Below are 21,258 nucleotides of genomic sequence, written 5' to 3'. Positions count from 1 at the left end.
CTGTATTTGATGGGGAGAATGGAGAGAGGAAATGTTGGTGTCTACAAGGAGCAATAATAGTTTGTGAATGTGAACAGTGTTTGTCACATTTGCATAAAAATGTGGGAAGGGCAGGTGGACTGTGCATCTGGTGGTGTTTTGCACAGTGATACTACCGGTCTCTGTGAAAAGGTCCTGCATGAAGAACAAATTAAGAGAAAATGTGTAAAGAAAAATTATTTAGCATGGATAAAATAGTTTACAAATCAGAAATAATGCTAATTGTTATGTTGCTTCAGAAATACGGAGACATCTAAATGAGTTGTAACTGTATGTTTTCAGTTTCTTTAGGCCTTCAGTCCATGCTGTCCTTAGAGAATGATATCCAAAGGAGACTCTTTAGAATTGTTATATAGACAGCTTGCATCCATGCGTAAACCTGAAGTCACGTGACAGGCATACGTGATCTGAATTTTGAGAAACTTAAAATTAGTCAAAAATGTTACTGGAACTCTGCGATTTCTTACTGAGTTGTTAGATGTCCTTTAGTTTATGGTAGTGCTGCTATTCTATTTGATAGCAAATACTGAATTATTTTTTCTGAAATCAATAAGTAGTTCGTTCTCTAATTTTTCTGCATACTAGGGAATTGAACCTTTTTATGTGCAGTCTCCTAAATACTTTATTGTCACTGTAAAGTTGTGGTCCTAAATGAAGACATCAAATACTTCCTTCCCATGTAGTTATTGGGAAGTAGTTATGACACCAGAGAAAAATATATTTTGATTATATCTGCATAGAATGTAGGTGTTGAATTCTGAAGTTTAGATTCTAACGTGCCTCTTCATATTGGCTGTTAATGTCCTGATCTTACTGGGATTGTGCTCATGTGTTACATACTTCAGACAGATCAAATGCAATTTTCTTATTTCTTTTTTTTTCCCTGGTAGACACACCTCCAACACTTTGACTAAAATTCTCATTAGAATGCATTATGAGGTGTTGAACTGCCAGAAGGAAATTTGACTTTTTTTAGCTTACTGGACAGCAGCTAAAATGGGGACTCTAAAGCAGTGGTTTCCAGACTCCCTGGACCAGTGGATTATTCTTGGTACTTGGTGTCTCCTGAACCCTTGGACCTAAGACAGCAGTAATGGAACGGTGTTTTCTTGTGTGTAGCACTGTCTCTGACTTTAAGCTACCTGGAATATCTCTTTGGAGACAAGGCTCACAAGTACTGTTTTGCTGGTAGAAAATATTATTCATCTTGTAATACATTTGAGAACATAGGTGCTTCACCATATGCAAGATTTGCAACATTCTCAACATATAATGTTCACACACAATAACTAGAAACGTGTTTATTATGATACTGTGATACTGCAGAAAATTTTGATAATTCAGGTCATGGAAGTTAGTCGTGTTTAAATAGCTTGGCGCCTGGCATAAAACTTTTTTTTAAGTTGCAATTATCTGGATATTCTGAGGAACTACTTGGATCTGTTTTGTAAAGCTGGGATTAAAAGTAACCCACAAAAATGTGTCTTTAATATTAAAAGAAACTGACTTAGCTATAAGTATCCTCTATCTGCAATTACATGCTGGAAATGAGTAAACAGTTACCAAAAGGGTTCAGTACCCTTTTTGCTTCAGTTTTTCTCATGTTATATTTCAATTCTATACTTAAGACAGGACTAATTTTCAATCTGCTATATTAGTACAGTCCTATGATCCAAAAAGCAAAATGGCATTTTGCTGGTACTTAAATTTCACATAATGACAGAATGGTAGGGGTTGGAAGGGACCTCTGGAGACCATCGTGTCCAACCCCCCTGCTTGAGCAGGCACACCCAGAGCAGGGGGCACAGGACTGCGTCCAGGCGGGTTTTGAATGTCTCCAGGGAAGGAGGCTCCGCAACTTCCCTGGGCAGCCTGTGCCACTCTTCAGTCACCCTCACAGGAAGGTTTTTCCTCATATTGAGGTGAAACTTCCTGTGTTCCAACTTGTGCCCGTTGCCCCTTGTCCTGTCACTGGGCACTATTGAAAAGAGTCCAGTCCCATCTTCCTGACACCCACCCTTTAGATATTTATACGTATTGATGAGATTCCCCCTCAGTCTTCTCTTCTCCTGGCTCAACAGACCCAGATCTCTCAGCCTTTCCTCATAAGGGAGATGCTCCAGTCGAAAATTTAGTTGAGTAAATTTATGTGAGTAGATCTATTGGTGCTAAACCAGAACAAAGTTTTTCAGTATTTCTCTATGCTTTAGAGTTCAAAAAGTGCATGGGAAGTGTGCCACTCTACAGACTATAATATGTATTTTTCCTGTTCCTTAAAGCTGACGTGGTTTGTTTCTTTCCTCTTTAGTATTACACCACTTGCATGTAGACCTTTTAATGCTGCTGTTCTTATACTTTTGGTTTTTTTTCTCTAGAGTTCGAAATCTAGCAGAATGGCAGACATAGACAAGTAAGTAAAATCTGTAGATTACTGAGGCTCAGACTGTGTCCTATGCTGTACTTCAGATGGCTGTGATCTCCAGACACTTGATAGATGGGGTCTGGGTAGTGATCTTGGCACTGTGGCAAGATGTGAGGTTTACAGCACGTGGGAGAAAAACTTGAGTTGCTCATGTCAGATGGTTTTGAGATCTTAATTATAAGTAAATCTGAGACTGGGCAAGGCATCAGTCAACTTACTCTGTTAGTTGGAGTGTTCTGGAGGGGAAAACCCAATAGTACTGCCCACTACTATTGTTTCACTGTATGTAGTTTTTTTCTGTACTTAAAATGCTCCTGTTTTGTGACATTCAAACTGTAGTTTAGGTGAATGTACCCTCGCTTCTCAAGGCCCGCATATCTTACAAAGAGGATGTGTAGAGCAGAAAGAGGGGGGGGGGCTTGACTTGTTGGTATGAACAGGAGCTGAAGGAATAATTTTATAAAAAGGAATCTTCGAAATTCTGCAGAGCTGCTAGTTCTTTAAACTGTTCTGAGATTGTTGAATGTGAAGCTCAAATCTATGAAGACAAATTTGGCTTTGGCTATTAAGGCTTTTAGTTTGTCATAGATCAAAACCGATGCAACGGTGTACTTCTACCCACATGATCTGTAATGATCTGTAACTTGAGCTCTTTAAGCTTATTATACTATTTTATAAAATTAACTTCTTGATCCTGTTATTGAATACTCCTAATAGCAAAGAACAGTCTGAACTTGATCAACAGGATATGGAAGATGTTGAAGAAGTAGAAGAAGAAGAAACTGGTGAAGATGCTAATAGCAAAGGTAATGTTGAAAACAAGGGCTTCTAAGTCGCTGCTTACTTGCTTTCTAATTAATGTATTAAATGGATTTTACTGCTTAAAAGAATGGGAGATGGTGAAACGTAACGCTGCACAACTGTTTAAACTCTGAAGCAAGGACCTTTTTTCCAGTTGTATGATTTTTATTAGTTGTCTTCAGTAACTCATTTTAGTCAAGGTTAGTATCAGTTCAGGCAGCACTGGCCACCTGTAAGGATGTATAATTGGAAAAGAAAGGATTACTGTGTGTATGTGACTAGATTTGCTCAAAACTAACAACAGCTAAAAGCTTTTAAAGTGTGAAGCCTTGGGTGGAAAAAATCAGGTGCATATATGTGTGTGTTGTCTCTTTTTGATCAGTTGCTTAGTAGTTTGCTGTGGAGTTGTTTAATTGTGAACAGAACAAAATCATGCTTAGTGTTACCACTCTTAAAATCGATAAATCATTTTTTTCCCCTCAACTAAAAAAACCTGAACATGTATCAGAATACTTGTTTTGTCTGCGCTGCACAGTCTTATTCATGCTTTGTAGTTGAAGATTGGGGGCACAGATAGAACCTGAAGAGCAAGTAGCCAAAACAGAAATAACTAATAATCTCTGCAATAAAATGATTTGGACTGCTGATAGTGCCACATCATGTGATTGCTTGAACAGAATTCAAAATAAAAGCAGTCAAGGCAAAACTGATGCTTTTAGGGGCATCATATAAAACCTTCCCTTTTGACAAAAAACTGAGCTTGCTGAATAGTGGCCATTTTAATCAAGGTGCTGCTTCGATGTTCAGAATAGGATGGATTTGATCCATGCTTCCAAAACAGAGAGGTGTTTGAAATACTTCTTTGCCTGTGTTTGTTTTTACAAGTGTATATGTAGTAAGCTTACTGCTCTTTTGTAGTATTTAAGTAACTTTCAAGATTAGTCCAAAAGATGCACTTGGCACTTACATAATTTTCTTTCTTAATTTAGCTCGGCAGTTGACTGTGCAGATGATGCAAAATCCTCAGATTCTTGCAGCCCTTCAGGAAAGACTGGATGGTCTGGTAGGAACATCTACAGGATATATAGAAAGGTAGAGTATTTGTTCAGTATGAGCAGAGTAATATAAATGGTTCTTTTGCTTTCTGAATACTGTTGTCTGTAGGATTAATAGTGAAACAGCTGTGCTGCCTAGATAACAGGAAAACTAATATAGTCTCTGTGGTGTGTCTCAGAATTAGAGCTCTTATTTAGGCTTTTATGAAGAAAAGAATGCTAAAATATTTACACTGGCTGACCCTGTCCACTGCAGTTACAATATGGTACACACTTCTTTTAAAAGATACTTTCCTGCTACTTGGAATGTCTTCTGTAGCTTTGCCTTAATCATGGAACATCAGTTATCTTAAGTATGGACAAATACTTGGAGACCTAGTATCTCCAATACAGTGATTTTTTTTAGAGTATAACCAGGAACTAATAAAATTAGGAATGTTATATCAGTACTTCATTTGGTCTCCTTATGTACCAAAACTTGCAACAACCTCTTGTTAAAATTTCCTTTGTGATCTGCATTAACAGATAGGATTTCCTGTCTCTCTTATGTAATTTCTGATTGTGTACAAACACTTCACCACATCCACAGGAACTGTAAAGCATACAAGCGTCTTGCTGTGATAGGGTCCTACCTTGCTATTGACTTGAACTGGGGCAGCTACTGAGTAACAGGTGTTGCTGCTGCTGCTACTCCTACTCATACCACTTTCCTGTTATAGATGATAGCATGGAAGAAAAACCCATTTAACTAACAGCCTTCCTTAATAAATACTGGCCCAGGAAAGAGCATGGAGTCAAAGGGTATGCAGGCTCTCTCTCTTCGAGATACTGTTCACCACAGGTTTTCTATACCCAATACTTTTCATCTCTTTTTCAACAGATATTAATTAACCTCTACTAATCTTTCAGGTCCTTGATCTAAGAAGTGAACAAGTGGTAACATTGATTTACATGGCATTCTTCTAGTCAGCTGCTTTATAAGATACTGTATCATTTCTTCATCAATTCCAAGTACAGTAGTGCATTCTCTATCGCAAAAGAATTGCAATGTTGCCATTGTTACCAAATGCTTACCTAACTTGCAGTACAAAAATAGCTGGAAAATGTATGTAACTTGCCTGCACTTTCTCAACATGTGCATGCTGACTTAACCATGCTTTACAGGTGCCTCTTACATGTCTTCCCAAGTATTATTTTGAGCTTATTTATCTGCAGAGTCTAGACACTAAGATGACACAAAAGTCAACAGGAATCTGGGATCCTAACAGCCTGTTACATGGGCTGTTAAGGAACTAAATGCATAAGCTAGTAGGAAACCAAACAGGTCCCAGGAAAACATCTCTTTGCTCAGGCTTAGAATCTGCTAACTGCCTGGCAGCTATCCAGTAACTTACCTCTTCACCTGTGCCTGGCCACAATAATTTTAATGAAACTTTTGTAGAGTAGAATTTGCCTCAGCTGCTCACAGGAGGTTGTATTCTTCTGTAATTATAACATTTGCTAGTGGCTTGTATTCAGAGCAACAGGTTTTACTTGCTGTTGATGTGCTTGCGCAGTTCAGCTCGCACTTCTTGGTTTGCTTCTCTGTTTTGGATTTACTTTGTAAAAGTTGTCTCTCTCATGAAATTGCCTTTTCTTTTTGAAGTACAGAGTTTATAAAGGTAGTGGATGCACAAATTATGAAACACAAACTAGTTGGCATGGACTGGAACAAAATGTAGCTTTGACACATGCAAAAGATTCTAGCTTCTTTAATAAAGGGGTTAAAATCTTTACCCTGACACACTGGAGTTGGACACGCTGCATCTATGGCACTACTTTTTAGAAATTTCATAGTGTTTTTATATGCAATTGCTAGGACCACTGCTCTTAATCTAAGTATCGGCATGGGGCATTAAGTGATTGCTGTATGACTTACCTGTGTGGCTGTATTAATTTTCCTCCTTAACATTTTTTTCCTGAACTAACTGAACTTGCTACTTAATTTGCTGTTAGTTCTGATATTGTACTTGAAGATAAAATTACAGCAAATGATTAACTTGACTAACTTCTGGAAAAATGTCAGAGTAACAAGAATGTTATCAACCCTTTAGGAACATACATAACTAAATTTAAAGTTTTTGGTAGTTCATGTAGCAGATGCACTTTTGCCCAAACTGGAAGGTTAAGGGAAGTCTTGATTTCTTGGTGGTCTGCATATTAGTAACCAGAAATAGTATATTCATGTTGAGCATAAAGTCATCAGGGAGAAGGCTTCTGCATTTTAAAGTGAACAAGGATGTTGAAAAAGATGCTTGTCCTACCTGATAGAGGTAAGATAGCTTTAACACAAACTTTCAGTGTTTAACTGAAAGTTAACCTCCTGTAACCTAAAGCTGGTCCTAACAATTGAAAGCTGTTGTTTACTACTGTGTTCTAAATAAATACATACTGCTTAAATAAAATAAATATGGGAAGCTAACTGTAATCTTCTGTAGCTTTATGCTGGGGTTTGGCAATGGAGGCTGTCAGCAATCTACCCCATAAATCTCACCAGCTGCCTTGATGTAGGTGACTTTGTCCTAACAGTAAGTCTGTGTTAGCTTATTTTACAAAAGTGAAACTAGTATTAAAGGGTTGTAGCTGACAAGTATTTATAGAGAGGATGGCACTAATTGCTTTCCTTTTACACATGTATAATACAGTGGCTCATTTAGCAAAATAGTTCTGGCTCATTTTGGGAGTGGCAGTATGTTAGAACACAGTAGTACCAGCTGCTTTCCTGAGTGAAACAAAAACGTGAACTTTGAAGGTGGACTTTGTTATTGAAGTAATAATTCAATCACCTCAAACTTTTTCATAAAAACAAGCCAGTTAGTGATTAGACCTTTCGTAATTCTCCTCAGTTATATGAATTGACTATGCTGCTCATTGATAATGTAAAACTCATTTTTGGAATGAAGTTTTATTCCACAAATTTGTCTTGTGATTGACCCAGGTGTTTGGAACGCTCTGGTTCTAATTCAGGTTAAGCCTCAGTTTAAAAGCCTGTGCTAACAGTTTCAATCCGCATGGTACAGTGGGTTGTAGTTTTGACTTGTTCAGCTTTCTAAAGCTTAAAGTAGAGTGTAAAATCTGTTTTGATGCAAGTTGGTTATTAAGGGGGCTGGTTAAGGAGGGGTCAATATGTGCTTAGCATGCAGTGTTAGTAACTGTTTCGTCACTGAATTTTTCAGCTTGCCTAAAGTTGTTAAAAGACGTGTGAATGCTCTCAAGAACCTTCAAGTTCAGTGTGCACAGATAGAAGCTAAGTTCTATGAGGAAGTTCATGAGCTGGAAAGAAAGTATGCTGCTCTCTATCAGCCCTTATTTGACAAGGTATTTTAATGCTAATCTGATTTGTACTTAAACTTCAGCTAAAACACAAGGGAATATAAACTGAAAGCTTCTGCATGTTCTGAATTATTTCTGTCTCATATGTGCCCATTCAATTCTGTTGACACCATTTTACCATCTGTGTGAATGTCAACTAAGAAGGGGCAGAAAGATTCAGTCTGTTCCATGGGTGACTAAATTCACTTCAATATACCAGGCCTCATCTTGTTAATCGAGCAGATGTCAGATGATATGGTAACCTTTCTGGAACTTCGGAGCTTATTTTAGTGTGTTGAAAAACTCGTAACTGCTGAGTTGTCTTCTATGGCCAGATGAAACAGCTTTGATAAACAGTTAATCTATTACTAATTGTGTGACTTTAGGCTGGTTGCAATGACTAGGAAATGTGAAAATACTCTTGGTTTAATCTTCCAGCGAAGTGAAATCATCAATGCAATTTATGAACCTACAGAGGAAGAATGTGAATGGAAAGCAGATGTCGAAGAAGAAATTTCAGTGAGTATCATAATTGATTCACATCAATATCTCAGGCTTTAGTATGAAACAAGATTTAGTGCAGTAACTAAAGTTAAAAAAAACACTGGGTGCATAGTGATTGCTTATAGTAATAACTCATAATGATTGCTTAAAGCATGCACATGAAATTTAATCTGTACAGGTATCAATACAACACTGTTAATGAACCTTGTGGGCACTCTTTTAAAATTAAAAAAAAAAAAAACTAACATTTTTATTCTATCAAGGAGGAAATGAAAGAGAAAGCCAAGCTTGAAGAGGAAAAAAAGGATGAAGAAAAAGAAGACCCTAAAGGAATCCCAGAATTTTGGCTGACAGTATTCAAGAACGTGGACTTGCTCAGTGATATGGTTCAGGTAGGTGATGGTTCAGGCTTTTTTGGAGTTGCATTAGTACTTAATCCAAGTGTCTCTTAAGAAAGGAGCAGAAACGGTACATTACTTGATGTATCTGTTAGAGTGAAAATGGAACAAGTACTTGGATGGACAAGTACAGCACGGGGTTGGACTAGATGGCCTCTAAAAGACCCTTCCAACCTAAACTATCCTGATTCTATGACTCTGGTACTTTAATCAACTGAAAGCATAGAGCAGTCTGAAATACTTTCTTACTGTGGTGTCAATTATTGAACTTAAGGTTACTCATACACCTTCTGTGTTTATAGGAGTGTGTGTATAAGATGTGTATTAGAACTACTTGGCATTAGCATGGATTTAGGTTGTGCACTGCAGTGGAAACTCTGTACGACCACTGTTGCCATCTACTGGTCATATTCATGAAGATGTTTCAGTAACAAGGTTGTCATATGCAAAACTCATTCTAATTATGTCTTTATCTCTGCAGGGTCTTACATCTGTGTCCAGTTTAATGCTATGAAAATTGAATAAGCTGTGTTTTCTTTACAGGAACATGATGAACCTATCCTGAAACACTTAAAAGATATTAAAGTGAAGTTTTCAGAAGTTGGACAGCCTATGGTTAGTTAACCTATTAAACAAGATTACTTTTGTGTTATCTTAAGGCTTATTTGTATATTAGTGTGGTTTGTGATAGTTGTCTTATGGCAATCATGAGAAATATGCAGCTGCTGCTTGTCTTCTGAAAAACAGCACAAGGACTAGTACTAATCTTGCTTCAAATTTTGATGAATTAATAACTTGCCTTTAATATCTGATGATTAAGTTTCACCATTAAATTTTGATACCTTCAGGTACTTTTTGTATAATTGTTATAATTTGATACAATTTTCGTGTCTGAAATCAGATAGCTTGCTAAGTTTTAATATTTTAAATTCAGAAGTTCTTTCTATACATTAGGACCAGGAAAGCTGTACATTGGGAGATCTTGCGTCATTACCGCAAGCAGTACATTAATTAACAAGCACGAGATCCATGTGGTAAATCAAAACATTAGAAGACTTATTGTACAACTTGGTAAAGATATGTAACTTATTCTAGAATTTGCTGCCCATTTCAATTTTGGAGTATATATTCCATTGCTTATGTATTTTTGGTTTTGGATTTTAGGTATTTAGAAGTTAAAGGTATGTGTTGCTACACTGCTAAAGTTGTCACTCTGCAATTCTTTTTAAGAGTTTCACATTAGAATTTCATTTTGAACCAAATGACTACTTCACAAATGAAATATTGACAAAGACATATAGAATGAGGTCAGAGCCAGATGATTCTGATCCCTTCTCCTTTGATGGACCGGAAATCATGGGTTGTACAGGGTAAGTGCTAATAAATAACACTAAGGCAATGTAATGGTTTCTTCCTTAGCGTTATCCAGCTTAGACTTCCAGCATCTTGTGGAGATGCTGGAAAAGAGATTGCTACCTAATAACTTACAAGCAGGCGGGTTCAAGTTGAGTTTTTAGTGTTTTCCAGTAACTCCAATACAATATATAAAACCATATATTTTATATTATATATTTTATAAGTGCATATATATTATATATACATATACATCTAAAAAATCTAATCAGTATTTATCTAGAAATACTGTTCTGCAATCACTAAAACTGAATTGGAAGGTGGGTGGTGTTACCTTTTTGTAGGCCTTGATAGCTTTTTTCAAAATTTGTTTGAGCACTTTTAATCTTTTTGTATTTCTGACACACAGCATTTTGGGAAGTCTATTCCACTTTTACTTTCTATGTTGCGGTTGTCCAGTTTGTTTATAAGTGTTGGATGCTTGCCTCTGAGTGTCTTCCAGTTGATCTATTTGAGAAATGGAGAACAGTCATCTCCTATTAACGCCAGGTTCCTCATGATTTTAAAGAGCTGTCACACTCCTTTCTCTGATGTCTTTTGTTCTAAATGAGCTGTTATTCCTCACACTAAATCTCTTTATTCTGTACACATCCCTGTTCTTGTGAACAGAAGGACGAGAGAAACCCGAGTTGTACATAATTAGCCTATGGGTACATCAGGGCTCTATGCATCACAGGCTGTTCAGTTGCTTTCGTGCTAAAGTCTCTTTAATGTTCTGACTGATCTTCTGAGTGATAATAACTAATTTAGAGCCTATCACTGCATAGTCGGGGTTGGTTTTGCCCATATATTAATCTGCAGTTACTGAGAGTGACTTTTATTTACCACTTCATTTCTCAGTCACTTAATGTAACACATTTCTGCAAATGTCCTGTAAGACTTATCAAAGCTACTCAAACACTTAAGGCTAAAACTATTTTGTCTTCCTCAGTTTGAACTGGTTTTGAAAAGCATAAATCCCGGTAGAGGTCACGGTAAGGTGACACTCAGCTTATGTAAAAATGATCTATTCCTAGCCCTTGTTTTGTGTTGTCAACTAAGACAGCTATCTCTTATCCCAAAACAACTCACCTCCTCCCTTTGAGTCTTCAAAGGAATCTAATCAAACGTCTGCAATTGTGGATGGTCTTATTGATGTGATTTCTTCATTGACATGTCCCCAGAATTCTGTGTCAGTGTCAGACAAGCCTTTGGGCATGATTTAGCATGATAGAGTTAAAGCAAAAAAAAAAAACCAGAACCACAAACCCAAAATGCAAAAAACCCACAAACTAAAAACCAGCCAAAAACTACACACCTGCTTGATGCATTGTTTTAAGGGCATATTGATTACAGTGATAGGTGAGGTAAAGCTTGGCATATTACTAGCATGACTGAGAATGACATTACCTCATAATGGATAGGTAGCACTAAAAATTGTGACACCATTCTTTGATAGGAACCTAGGTGGAACTTGGTAGCAAATGAAAATGAGTATTTCAGAGATTGAGTAACGAAGGAGAAACTTTTGGATGAAACCACTTCAGCCCTAAAGTGAACCTGTTACTTTTGTTCTCAAAAGTGTAAGCTAATGAAAAGATAGCACTGAATAAATACTACCTTAATATTTCATATTCGCTGAATCCCTTGCAGTGGTGATATTCTCAGTAGGTACCTGTAACAAGGGGAATGGTATTAAGCTGCAGGTGGCTTTTTCTTTTTCTTTCCTCTCCAGTTGCCAAATAGACTGGAAAAAAGGAAAGAATGTTACTTTGAAAACCATTAAGAAGAAGCAGAAACATAAGGGTCGTGGAACAGTTAGAACAGTGACAAAAACTGTTTCCAATGACTCTTTCTTCAACTTCTTTAGTCCTCCTGAAGGTAAAGTGAACACTAGTTTATCTGCATTAATTTTAAATGTAGTATGTGCTTTACTCACTTGTTTCTTCCCTTTTTTTCTACAGTTCCTGAAAGTGGAGACCTGGTAAGTTGACTTACTTAAAATAAGGGGGTGGAGGGGTAACATCAGTAGAATAATTCATGCCTTTATATACAAGGTGTTTGTTGAAATTGTTTCAAATTTGGGAATATGTTAAACAGCTTCATCTTTTAACTGTTTCTGTATTTAACTGAGAATACTCACAATGAATAGTATGTATTTGAGTTTTCTGTGTTGGAAGGTGTATTTGTTGAGTTGGATGGTAGAGTTCAGTTTAGTAAAGTTTAACAGCTTATCTCTCCTAAAAGCTACCCTGTGAATTGTTAATGGTTGTACAAACATAGTGATCCTTCTATTAGCCCTTGGTCTAATGGGTGGTGTCTCTCCCTTTGGGCATTGTTTGCATGATCTTCTCTAACGGCTGCATGTATATGGTTTGTATTTTATGCTGTTAAATTCCGAAGATACTGACTCTTGGAGAAGGTAATAAAACAAGAATACGAAACTGCAAGAGCCCACTCTTCTGTGTGCTCAATAGTAGAAAACTCTGTGGCAATAAGGCATGCTTTTGTAAGGAGGAAAACTACCAAAAATACTTAACAGTTCTGAGTACATCATGCAGCTGGAGTGAGAAATCTGATTAAAGCCTACAGAACCATGCTGTTAAAACTCCAGTTGGCATTGACACCAAAATCTGTATGTTCATAATGTTAAAAAAACTTTAAAAAATGAAGGTTTTTTAATTGAAGATAACTTCTCAGATGGGAGACAGCAGAATACTTGGTGTGTAAACAAAAGGAGTGAAAACCTGGGATTGGCTTGGAGAGCGTTCTTAGGTGTCCATGTGCTTCACAATGGGAATCATGGAGGTGATGCACTGTAGGGATCAGAATTAGCTTGTAAAATCTTTAGATAGGCTCACCTGACTAGTGTTTAGTTCTTAAGGGTATTGTGCATATGAACTGAAAGTCTATGGGAGGTATCAAACACTTTTTCTACTTAGAACAAAAGCAAGTTGGGAGCAGTATTAAAACTTTTAAGTACTAAAACTTAAACTCCAGAATTTAGAATAATTAAGCTTACTGAAGAAGCGACCCCCCACTGCATAATACAGGTAGGCTGTTTAAATTGTAAAACTTGACTCCACAATTTCAATTCTATAACGCAAGTCCTGAACCAGAAAAAAGTCAGCAAATAGGATTTGTATAAACCAGACCACATCAAAAACTATGCAACTTGTGTTTTTGTGTAAAAAGTAGTTGTCAGCTTATGGTTTAGGAAATAATGTTGTGTTGTGCAGGACGATGATGCTGAGGCAATCCTTGCTGCAGACTTCGAAATAGGCCATTTCTTGCGTGAACGTATAGTCCCTCGGTCAGTATTGTACTTCACAGGAGAAGCTATTGAAGATGATGATGATGATGTGAGTATGATATTCTTTCAAAATGCTAGAAACTTTGAAATAATGTTGCTTAAAGACTTCAGGTAATTTCTGATTTTTATAACATTAGTATTCTTAGAATGAGATGTATCGGCATTAGTTTCAGCTGAGCTTCCTGGAGTGTTCAGTAAAGAGCAGGACGAAGGCAATTAATCTTTGAAGTAGTGTCTTCAGAGTTTTGTGGCAAAATTAGTGGTAGAAACGGAACATTTAGAGGATGTCTGAGTGGAATTTTTTGTGGATATGGGTAAAATATTTCCTCTCCCCAGCTCTGCATAAACAAGGACAGTTTGAGTTTGATGTGGCTAAGTCCAGCCTTAAAATTAATTTTCAGAATGTAAAATAGTAGCCCTTTGTCCAAAGCCTTGGCTGTGGGAGGTAGAAGAGGGAAGTGACTGACTGTACAGATTGCCTTAGGCTTTGAGACACCCTACTGGCCAAAAATGTTATCACAGTCTAAGCTCTGCATGTTGCACGTCAGGAACTTAAGGTAGACAGTTTTCTCTGCCAGAGCATAGCTCAAGAGACTGAGCATTGTTCATGCTGATGCATAAAGCATTTTTAAATCTCCATCAGATATAGGAAGTTCTCTTAGAGCACAATACAATGTGGTCTCTGGCATCTGCTTGAGTTATCTGGCTGTACTTGAACCATAAGTGGCTGCATTTATGACACTATCAAAACCATTTATTTTCTCTCCTAGTATGATGAAGAAGGTGAAGAGGCAGATGATGAGGTAAGTTGACAGATGGCCTTGATTTAAATTATTTCCCTTTTGTAGTTTGTTATCTGGAGTTAGAGTTCCTAGAGTTTTTGAATATTCTGAACACTGTTTTTATTACTTATGGAAGATACAACACATTGTTTTGTGGATCTTGGGCGAATAGTTTAAAAAAACCCCAACAACAAAACAATACCCAAACCAACCAAGGACATCCCTAAGGTATCTTACAAATTAAGTGGCAACCAATGTCAAAAGATGTGCTTTGTGGAGGGCAAACTAATACAATATATATAACTTAGTGATAATTAATGTATTTAAGAGTAGAATTCATCTTAATTTTCTTTAAAATGGTTTAAGAAGCGGAATGTGGATAAGCTAGAGAAATATAACCAAATGTTTTCTTTCAGGAGGGGGAAGAAGAAGCAGATGAAGAAAATGATCCTGATTATGAACCAAAAGTAAGGAATTAAAAATGTTTGACGTTGGTGTATGCATACACACGCTTAAAATCTTATGTAGGCTAAATCTTGATTTTGAGTTTAAGTATTTAATCAATAGTTCCTGTGGTGAGGATGTTTTGGTGGAGGCTGTTTTGAGTTTTGGTGGAGGCTGTTTTGAGTCCCAGTTCTGACAGATGACTATTGGTTGAGTAACTTCTTCAGAGTTTTTTCTCCAAGAATCTTTTGTAACTTTTGGCTTTGAGCACAGAAATTAGTCAGGCTTGGATTTCTATAAACTTGTCTTGCAGCAAGTTGCTGCTAATGATGGAAATGTTCTAGAATGGTTGTAAGGACATGTGGAGAACTGAGTAATCTGGGTTCAGTTTCGAGGAATTGTCACAAGCTGACTCTGGCACAGATTTTCCCAGCAGAGTACAAAACTGAGGCTTTTTCAGGGTAGATAATAGCAAGTCTTTTATTGCTTGAGGTGTAGAAGTCAAGGTTCAGGAATGCATCTACAGCGAAATAATAAAGTATGAACAGCCAAGAGCAACTGGCAGCTTTCTTATTCCATGGGAAGGGCAAAGGACTAGTCAGGCTCAGTTTGCTGTAACAGTGATTGTGAGCTACTCAGGTCGTAGCCTTTTCCTGGCTGAGGGAAAGGCTTGTTTGGCCACCTGAAAGCATCTGATGGTGGTAGGTGACAGCTGTAGTCATGAAAATGAAGCCTCTGTGAACTAAAAATGTCTGCTGTGAAATGTGCTTGCAATTTCAAATGATGCAGCAGCGTACTTCGTGGTAAGACTGGTCTCAGCTACAATGGAAGTACTCTTGAAAGAACTACATAACCTGAGCGTTGTACCCAGAAAGATGTTAGGGTATAGAGTTATTAATCAAAATGTACAACCTGTTGGTGATGTTTCATTGGCTATAGTGTATTCAAATTGCTTTGTATTCAAGAAAGTTTTGGAACCAAAATGAAACAGCTGCAAGATGGGCTTCTTATGTCCACCATTTCAGATTGCTTTTCTAGGCTAAACAGAACTGAGAAAGGGCAAGACTTGCATTCAGAGGGACCTGCCAAAGGGCTAGAGGCAGTAGTGGTACTATAGTGTATTGACACAAGAATAAATAGTTGTAAGATGATCACAGGCTTAAAGCCAGCTGAATTTATTCAGGCACTGTGGTCCTAGAATAGCTATCCAGACCAAAGTAGTGGAGTAAAACTTGCAGCTGAACTCTGCCCCCAAAAAAAGCATTTTTCTTAAATTCCCATTTTACCATGAGAGATTGTTGGTTGTCTGTTCCAATATAAAAAATTTTCCGTGTTAGAATTTTGTAACAACTGGAATTTATTGCAAAAGGCGTTTCTAGAGTTACCAGGTAAAAAGGTGTTACCCTACCACGATTTGGTGTTTCATTGCACTGCTCTACAGTGGCTTCTGGAGTAAGGCTGTGCCCTTCTTACTGACCACAGCAAGTTTCTTTTACCTCAAACAGTGTAGAAGGCCTGGATACTTCTGAGTCAGGTTGTTTTGTTGCCATGCATAACACTCCCCTCCTTTTTCCAGTTTTAGTGTCTTTCAGAATATCCCACCACACTTAGTTCTGAACAGACATTTTGTTCTGGATCATATACCTATGCACTAACAAAGCCAAAATAAATGCTTTGTGGATGTTGCCGCACCCAAAAGCCAGCAGTATTACTAATACTTTACTAATACTAGGCAATTAGTTCAAGGGAAAATGTGAAAGAACTTGAATACTGGAATTTGAGAAAGTATGTTTAGCAATATTAATAGTCCTTTTAAAATTCTGATATCAAACGGATATTTCCTTTTTTCTCAACAGAAGGATCAAAACCCGGCAGAATGCAAGCAGCAGTGAAGCAGTGTGTATGTGGCCTTGAGGATTACCTGCACTGTAATAGCCTAAACACCAACTATTAGTTACTTACAGCCTTATGTTTTGTATCTTGGTAGAATTAAGTAACCAATTTGTTAAAAAAGGAAATCAAACACATAAGAACCAGTTTAAAATGTAGGTTCAATCTACCTAGCATTTTAACAGTATAATTTTCTGCCAGTATGTAGAATGCAGTAAATCCCCTAAAGCATGAATGTTAATTCATTGCTACATAGTTTGGTTCTTGTGAAGTCTTTGTCATGTAGCTATTAGACTGCAGCTGTAAAGATTATCAGAACTGTTAACTGAGACCAATATTTGTTTAGAGAAAACTCTCTCCTGAAGAACCAACCAAAGTATTTTTCAGCCCAGTAGTCTGAACGGGTTTAAGTCTGCTTGCACTAGCTGTGCCTTCATTACTTTGTTATAGAAATGGCAGTGACTTGTACTAACTAGGAGATGATGATGCATTTTGGATTTGACTACTTGAGAAGACTAGTATAACATGTTTAATTTCCAACGAGACCACATTAAACATTCATAACTGTCAGCTTGTTTATGCTATGGGTTTTGTATTTTATGTGACATAGTGATCTACAAAAAAACCTAGTCATCATATTAAGGTTATTGTTTACCACTGGGGTGTGAATAAAACCTAGTATTTTCAGAAGCTAGTCTTGTTTTATTATGATGTGTGTATCTGCATGTGTAAACTAGTGAGGCATATCTTTCATGCTGCAGTTCACTCCTTACTAGAAACAAAAGTTGAGAGTTACTGAAAAGTAAATTACATAGCGTTTTAAAACCAAACACAATAGTTTTGAAAGTTTGTTCCATACTTTCCATTTGCAGTGAGATACTTGTGAATCTGAGCTAGGTGTTTCAGTGATTGGTCAATATGGCCATTTTGGAGAAGTCAAGTGTTTAGAAGTGGGGCTAGATCTGATAAAGGACTTCGGTATTGCTATGCCTGACTCTAAGGCATTGGTTAGTGGTATGAAGTCTAGGGCCAAGAAAGGTGCCTTGGATTTCCAGTCTCTATAAACAGAGTGAGATTGTCCTGAACAAAATCTGCCCTATGGCCTATGGGAGTGCTAGAAGACTTAGCTATGTTCTAGTTTGTACTTGCTGTATCAAGCATCTACAGAGAAGGAAACAAACCCCAGGGAATTCCTGTCTCCTCACCTAATGTTCTGTTCACTATGCTTATGTTTGCGCGTTCTGGTTCATACTTTGTCCATATTGGATGTTCATTGTCAGTTGAAACATACGGGCTAGATCTTTCTCACATAACCTTGCCTCTAGCCTAGCAGTGGACATGCTTTTGAGATGTGGATTTGGGAGCACTCAGCTTAAAGAGACTATGAACGGATGTCTTCCATTTTAGTTTTCCCAGTCAGTAAGATGCTACCGTATTCTGTGCAGTCTTGTCCTTCGCATAACTATAGAAGTTCCAATCTTCTAAGTAAGTATCTGGATGACCCTCCTGTCCCTCAAAGTTCTCATAGGGTTGGAAAAAAATGTCCAGCCTAGCCATGGATCTGGTTCTGCTGCAGTTACTTTTTTTTTTTTGCTTCTCCTTGCCACTGATATACTGCCTTAGCCCCCCTGAGAGGAAGGTGGTCTACTGTGCTCTGACTAAACTGGTTTTTTTTAATTCCTTGAATATTTAAATACCACACTGTTTCACTTCAGAATCCCTGTCAGGCTTCATCTTTCTCCTCTCCACATACTTACAGATTTGGGAGAAGGAGCTCTTGTTACCTATAGCTGTATATAAAACAGTACTGTTGAAGCTGTGCTCTTAGGTGTTTTTTTAAGTAACCCATAGAACATAGCATAGAAAAATACAATAATGAAAGGCTAACATCACATTCTCTGGTACCCGTGTGTTAAAATAGATGTAGTTGTGTTCTTGTGATGACATAAATCCTGACAGAGTATGCTTATGCTTTGAGGCACTGACCCTGCTGGGTGTTTGGGTATCGCTTGGTTTCTTCTCTGAATGTCTCCCAGGGTTAAGTTTAAACTTAAACTTCAGGGCATGAAGAGACCAAACTGATGGTATGTTATGAGCCTGAGCAGTCATTAATGCAGGGCTTTGGGGTTCATACCTTTGGACATGAGAAGTATCTGAAGTCCTTACTTAGATCTAGCCCATTTTTACTAACAGCATCTGGCAACTGTGTCTTAAAGAGAGAAAGCACTGTTAAGTTGTCCAATGAATTTCAGAGGTCACTGTTCTTAAGAAATTTGGCTTGTGTTTTGATTGCTTATTGTACAATGGGATACAGTATTTGAAAGGGGGAGTTGGTAGATACTAAAGCTCACCTGCAGCCTGCAATTTCTAGAGCTATGAATCCATCTCTGTCAACAGATTTTTGGTAAGCTTGTCTCTAGATTGACTTGCTAGTTCTAAACCAGCAGTTCTTGTGTTCTCCAGACTGTGGCAAAAGGAAAGATATAACCATACAAATTGAGGTGCCAGTTCTTATGGCATCAGTTAAATAAAAACTGTTTTGGTGCTTAACGTGTCGTTGATCACAAAACTACTCTTGTTTAGCAATTCTGAAAGGCAGTATGTAGCAGGAACATTAAACTTTCGACATCGATTGGAGTATTGTGACTCATTCTTTTCACTTCTCATGGATTTATACCAGCTGTAAAGAAATTGCTCATTTAGTATTTGATGAGGGTAAGTTACCTGGTTGTTAACAAGTTCAGGCTAGGAAAATGGGTCACTGAAATAGGATTTCTTGGTCAGTTGTTGCACTACTGCACCAAACTTCACAATCTGTGAATGATGTCTTATGTCCAATTCTGGTTGCTGTATTGAAGAATTATCTTGGGGAAAAATGGAGGGGTGGTGATGAAAAGTGCAAGAATTAACTGAGACTTTGGGTAAGAGGGGAGGGCACTCGGAGCTTATGCTTGATAGTGAGGGAGCTACAGGCTGACAGGCTTGGAGAACTACAGTCCTGTCAGCCTGACCTCGGTACCAGGGAAGGTTATGGAGCGGTTCATCTTGAGTGAGCTCGCCAGGCATGTGCAGGACAACCAGGGGATCAGGCCCAGCCAGCATGACTTCATGAAAGGCAGGTCCTGCCTGGCCAACCTCATCTCCTTCTATGACAGGGTGACCCACCTAGTGGATGAGGGAAAGGCTGTGGACGTTATCTCCCTGGACATCAGTAAAGCCTTTGATACTGTCTCCCACAGCATCCTCCTAGAGAAGCGGGCGGCTCATGGCTTGGACACATGTACTCTTCACTGGGTAAACTGGCTGGATGGCCGAGCCCAGAGAGTTGTGGTATCTTTATCAATGATCTGGAAGAAGCAATTGAGTCCACCCTCAGTAAGTCTGCAGATGACACCAAATTGGGTGGGAGTGTTGATCTGCTTCAGGATAGGAAGGCTCTGCAGAGGGACCTGGACAGGCTCGATCAGTGGGCCAAGGCCAACTGTATGAGGTTTAACAAGGCCAAGTGCTAGGTCCTGCACTTGAGTCACAACCCCATGCAACGCTACAGGCTTGGGGAATAGTGACTGAAAAGCTGCCTGGCAGAGAAGGGCCTGGGGGTGTTGGTTGGCAGCCAGCTGAACATGAGCCAGTGGTGTGCCCAGGTGGCCAAGAAGGCCAACAGCATCCTGCCTTGTATCAAGCAAGAATAGTGTGGCCAGCAGGAGTAGGGCAGTGATCATGACCCTGTACTCGGCACTGGTGAGGCCGCACCTTGAATATTGTGTTCAGTTTTGTGCCCCTCACTACAAGAAGGACATTGAGATGCTGGAGCGTGTCCAGAGAAGGGCAACGAAGCTGGTGAAGGGTCTGGAGCACAAGTCTTATGAGGAGAGGTTGAGGGAGCTGGGGTTGTTCAGTCTGGAGAAGAGGAGGCTGAGGGGAGACCTTATCACTCTCTACAACTACCTGAAAGGAGGTTGTAGTGAGGCGGGGGTTGGTCTTTTCTCCCAGGTTACTAGTGATAGAATGAGAGGAAACTGCTTCAAGCTGCATGAGGGGAGGTTTAGATTGGATATTAGGAAAAATTTTTTTACCAAAAGAGTGGTCAGGCATTGGAACAGGCTGCCCCGGGAAGTGGTGGAGTCACCATCCCTGGAGGTGTTTAAAAGATGTGCCACGTCTACACTTCAGGACATGATTTAGGAGGCATGGTGGTGTTGGGTGGGTGGGTGGACTTGATGATCCTAGAAGTCTTTTTCAACCTTAATGATTCTGTGATTCTATGATGCTTCTTGGTAAGTCTACGCTTTCAGCAAATGTAGATTAGATTACATTAGCACTAAAGGGTTTTTTCCCTGTCTGGTATAAATTTGTTAATAGTAAAAAAAAAAGGCATTGAAACAGTGTCCTCAGAGTACTAGACCATATTTAAGCTTAGCATTCCTAAGTTTTACTCTCTGGAGGAGAGTGATGTCAGGTGTGGTTAGATTGTTACCTTTGATTATTTAGACACTAGGTAGGGATATCGACACTTCTTAGCAATGTGTCCTACAGCTAACTAGCTTCATAAGCTCAGATCCTTAGTTGGATTCTTGGAACTGATGTTTCCCAAGCGATGTAGCAGATATTGTAATTTTAATATGTTTTTACTCGTTAAATGAAAAACCCCAGCTGAACATAGAAAACTACAGGAATCAAATGTGTTCATCTTTGCCTTCATACTGGTAGTTAAACTTAGTCCCGGTGTTTTAAGGCCCATTGTTGTAGACCTGATTTGGAAATTGGTAGGGAACTTAACACACAAAGGGATAATTAGTTTGTCTGCCAGAGATTTCCTATTTCCAAAGGTTCCTGTGCAGCAGTTGTTTCCCAGATGCCTTGTGCT

At 38.4% G+C, this 21,258-nt stretch overlaps 1 protein-coding gene across 2 annotated transcripts in view; it reads left to right on the top strand.

The window, feature by feature from the left end:
• NAP1L1 (nucleosome assembly protein 1 like 1) overlaps window positions 1–17,081 on the top strand; it is a 29,291-nt gene extending 12,210 nt beyond the window's left edge. Inside the window, exons 2-15 of one of the 2 annotated variants that reach the window (XM_064449830.1) lie at window positions 2,415–2,449; window positions 3,179–3,267; window positions 4,252–4,354; window positions 7,533–7,674; window positions 8,107–8,187; window positions 8,439–8,564; window positions 9,114–9,185; window positions 9,801–9,940; window positions 11,698–11,843; window positions 11,927–11,946; window positions 13,202–13,324; window positions 14,046–14,078; window positions 14,474–14,524; window positions 16,358–17,081. In XM_064449830.1, the coding sequence (XP_064305900.1) occupies window positions 2,415–2,449; window positions 3,179–3,267; window positions 4,252–4,354; window positions 7,533–7,674; window positions 8,107–8,187; window positions 8,439–8,564; window positions 9,114–9,185; window positions 9,801–9,940; window positions 11,698–11,843; window positions 11,927–11,946; window positions 13,202–13,324; window positions 14,046–14,078; window positions 14,474–14,524; window positions 16,358–16,393 (1,197 nt within the window). In that variant the 3' untranslated portion in view covers window positions 16,394–17,081. Of the gene's footprint in view, window positions 1–2,414; window positions 2,450–3,178; window positions 3,268–4,251; window positions 4,355–7,532; window positions 7,675–8,106; window positions 8,188–8,435; window positions 8,565–9,113; window positions 9,186–9,800; window positions 9,941–11,697; window positions 11,844–11,926; window positions 11,947–13,201; window positions 13,325–14,045; window positions 14,079–14,473; window positions 14,525–16,357 lie in introns of both variants that reach the window. The other variant, XM_064449824.1, reaches the window with a different exon arrangement.
• Window positions 17,082–21,258: the final 4,177 nt, after the last annotated feature.

The sequence above is a fragment of the Phalacrocorax carbo genome, chromosome 1 (assembly GCF_963921805.1).
Source record: "Phalacrocorax carbo chromosome 1, bPhaCar2.1, whole genome shotgun sequence".
In the NCBI taxonomy this organism is placed as follows: domain Eukaryota; kingdom Metazoa; phylum Chordata; class Aves; order Suliformes; family Phalacrocoracidae; genus Phalacrocorax; species Phalacrocorax carbo.
The sequence above is the reverse complement of the archived record's forward strand: the minus strand, read 5'-3'. Positions and strand labels throughout refer to the sequence as shown.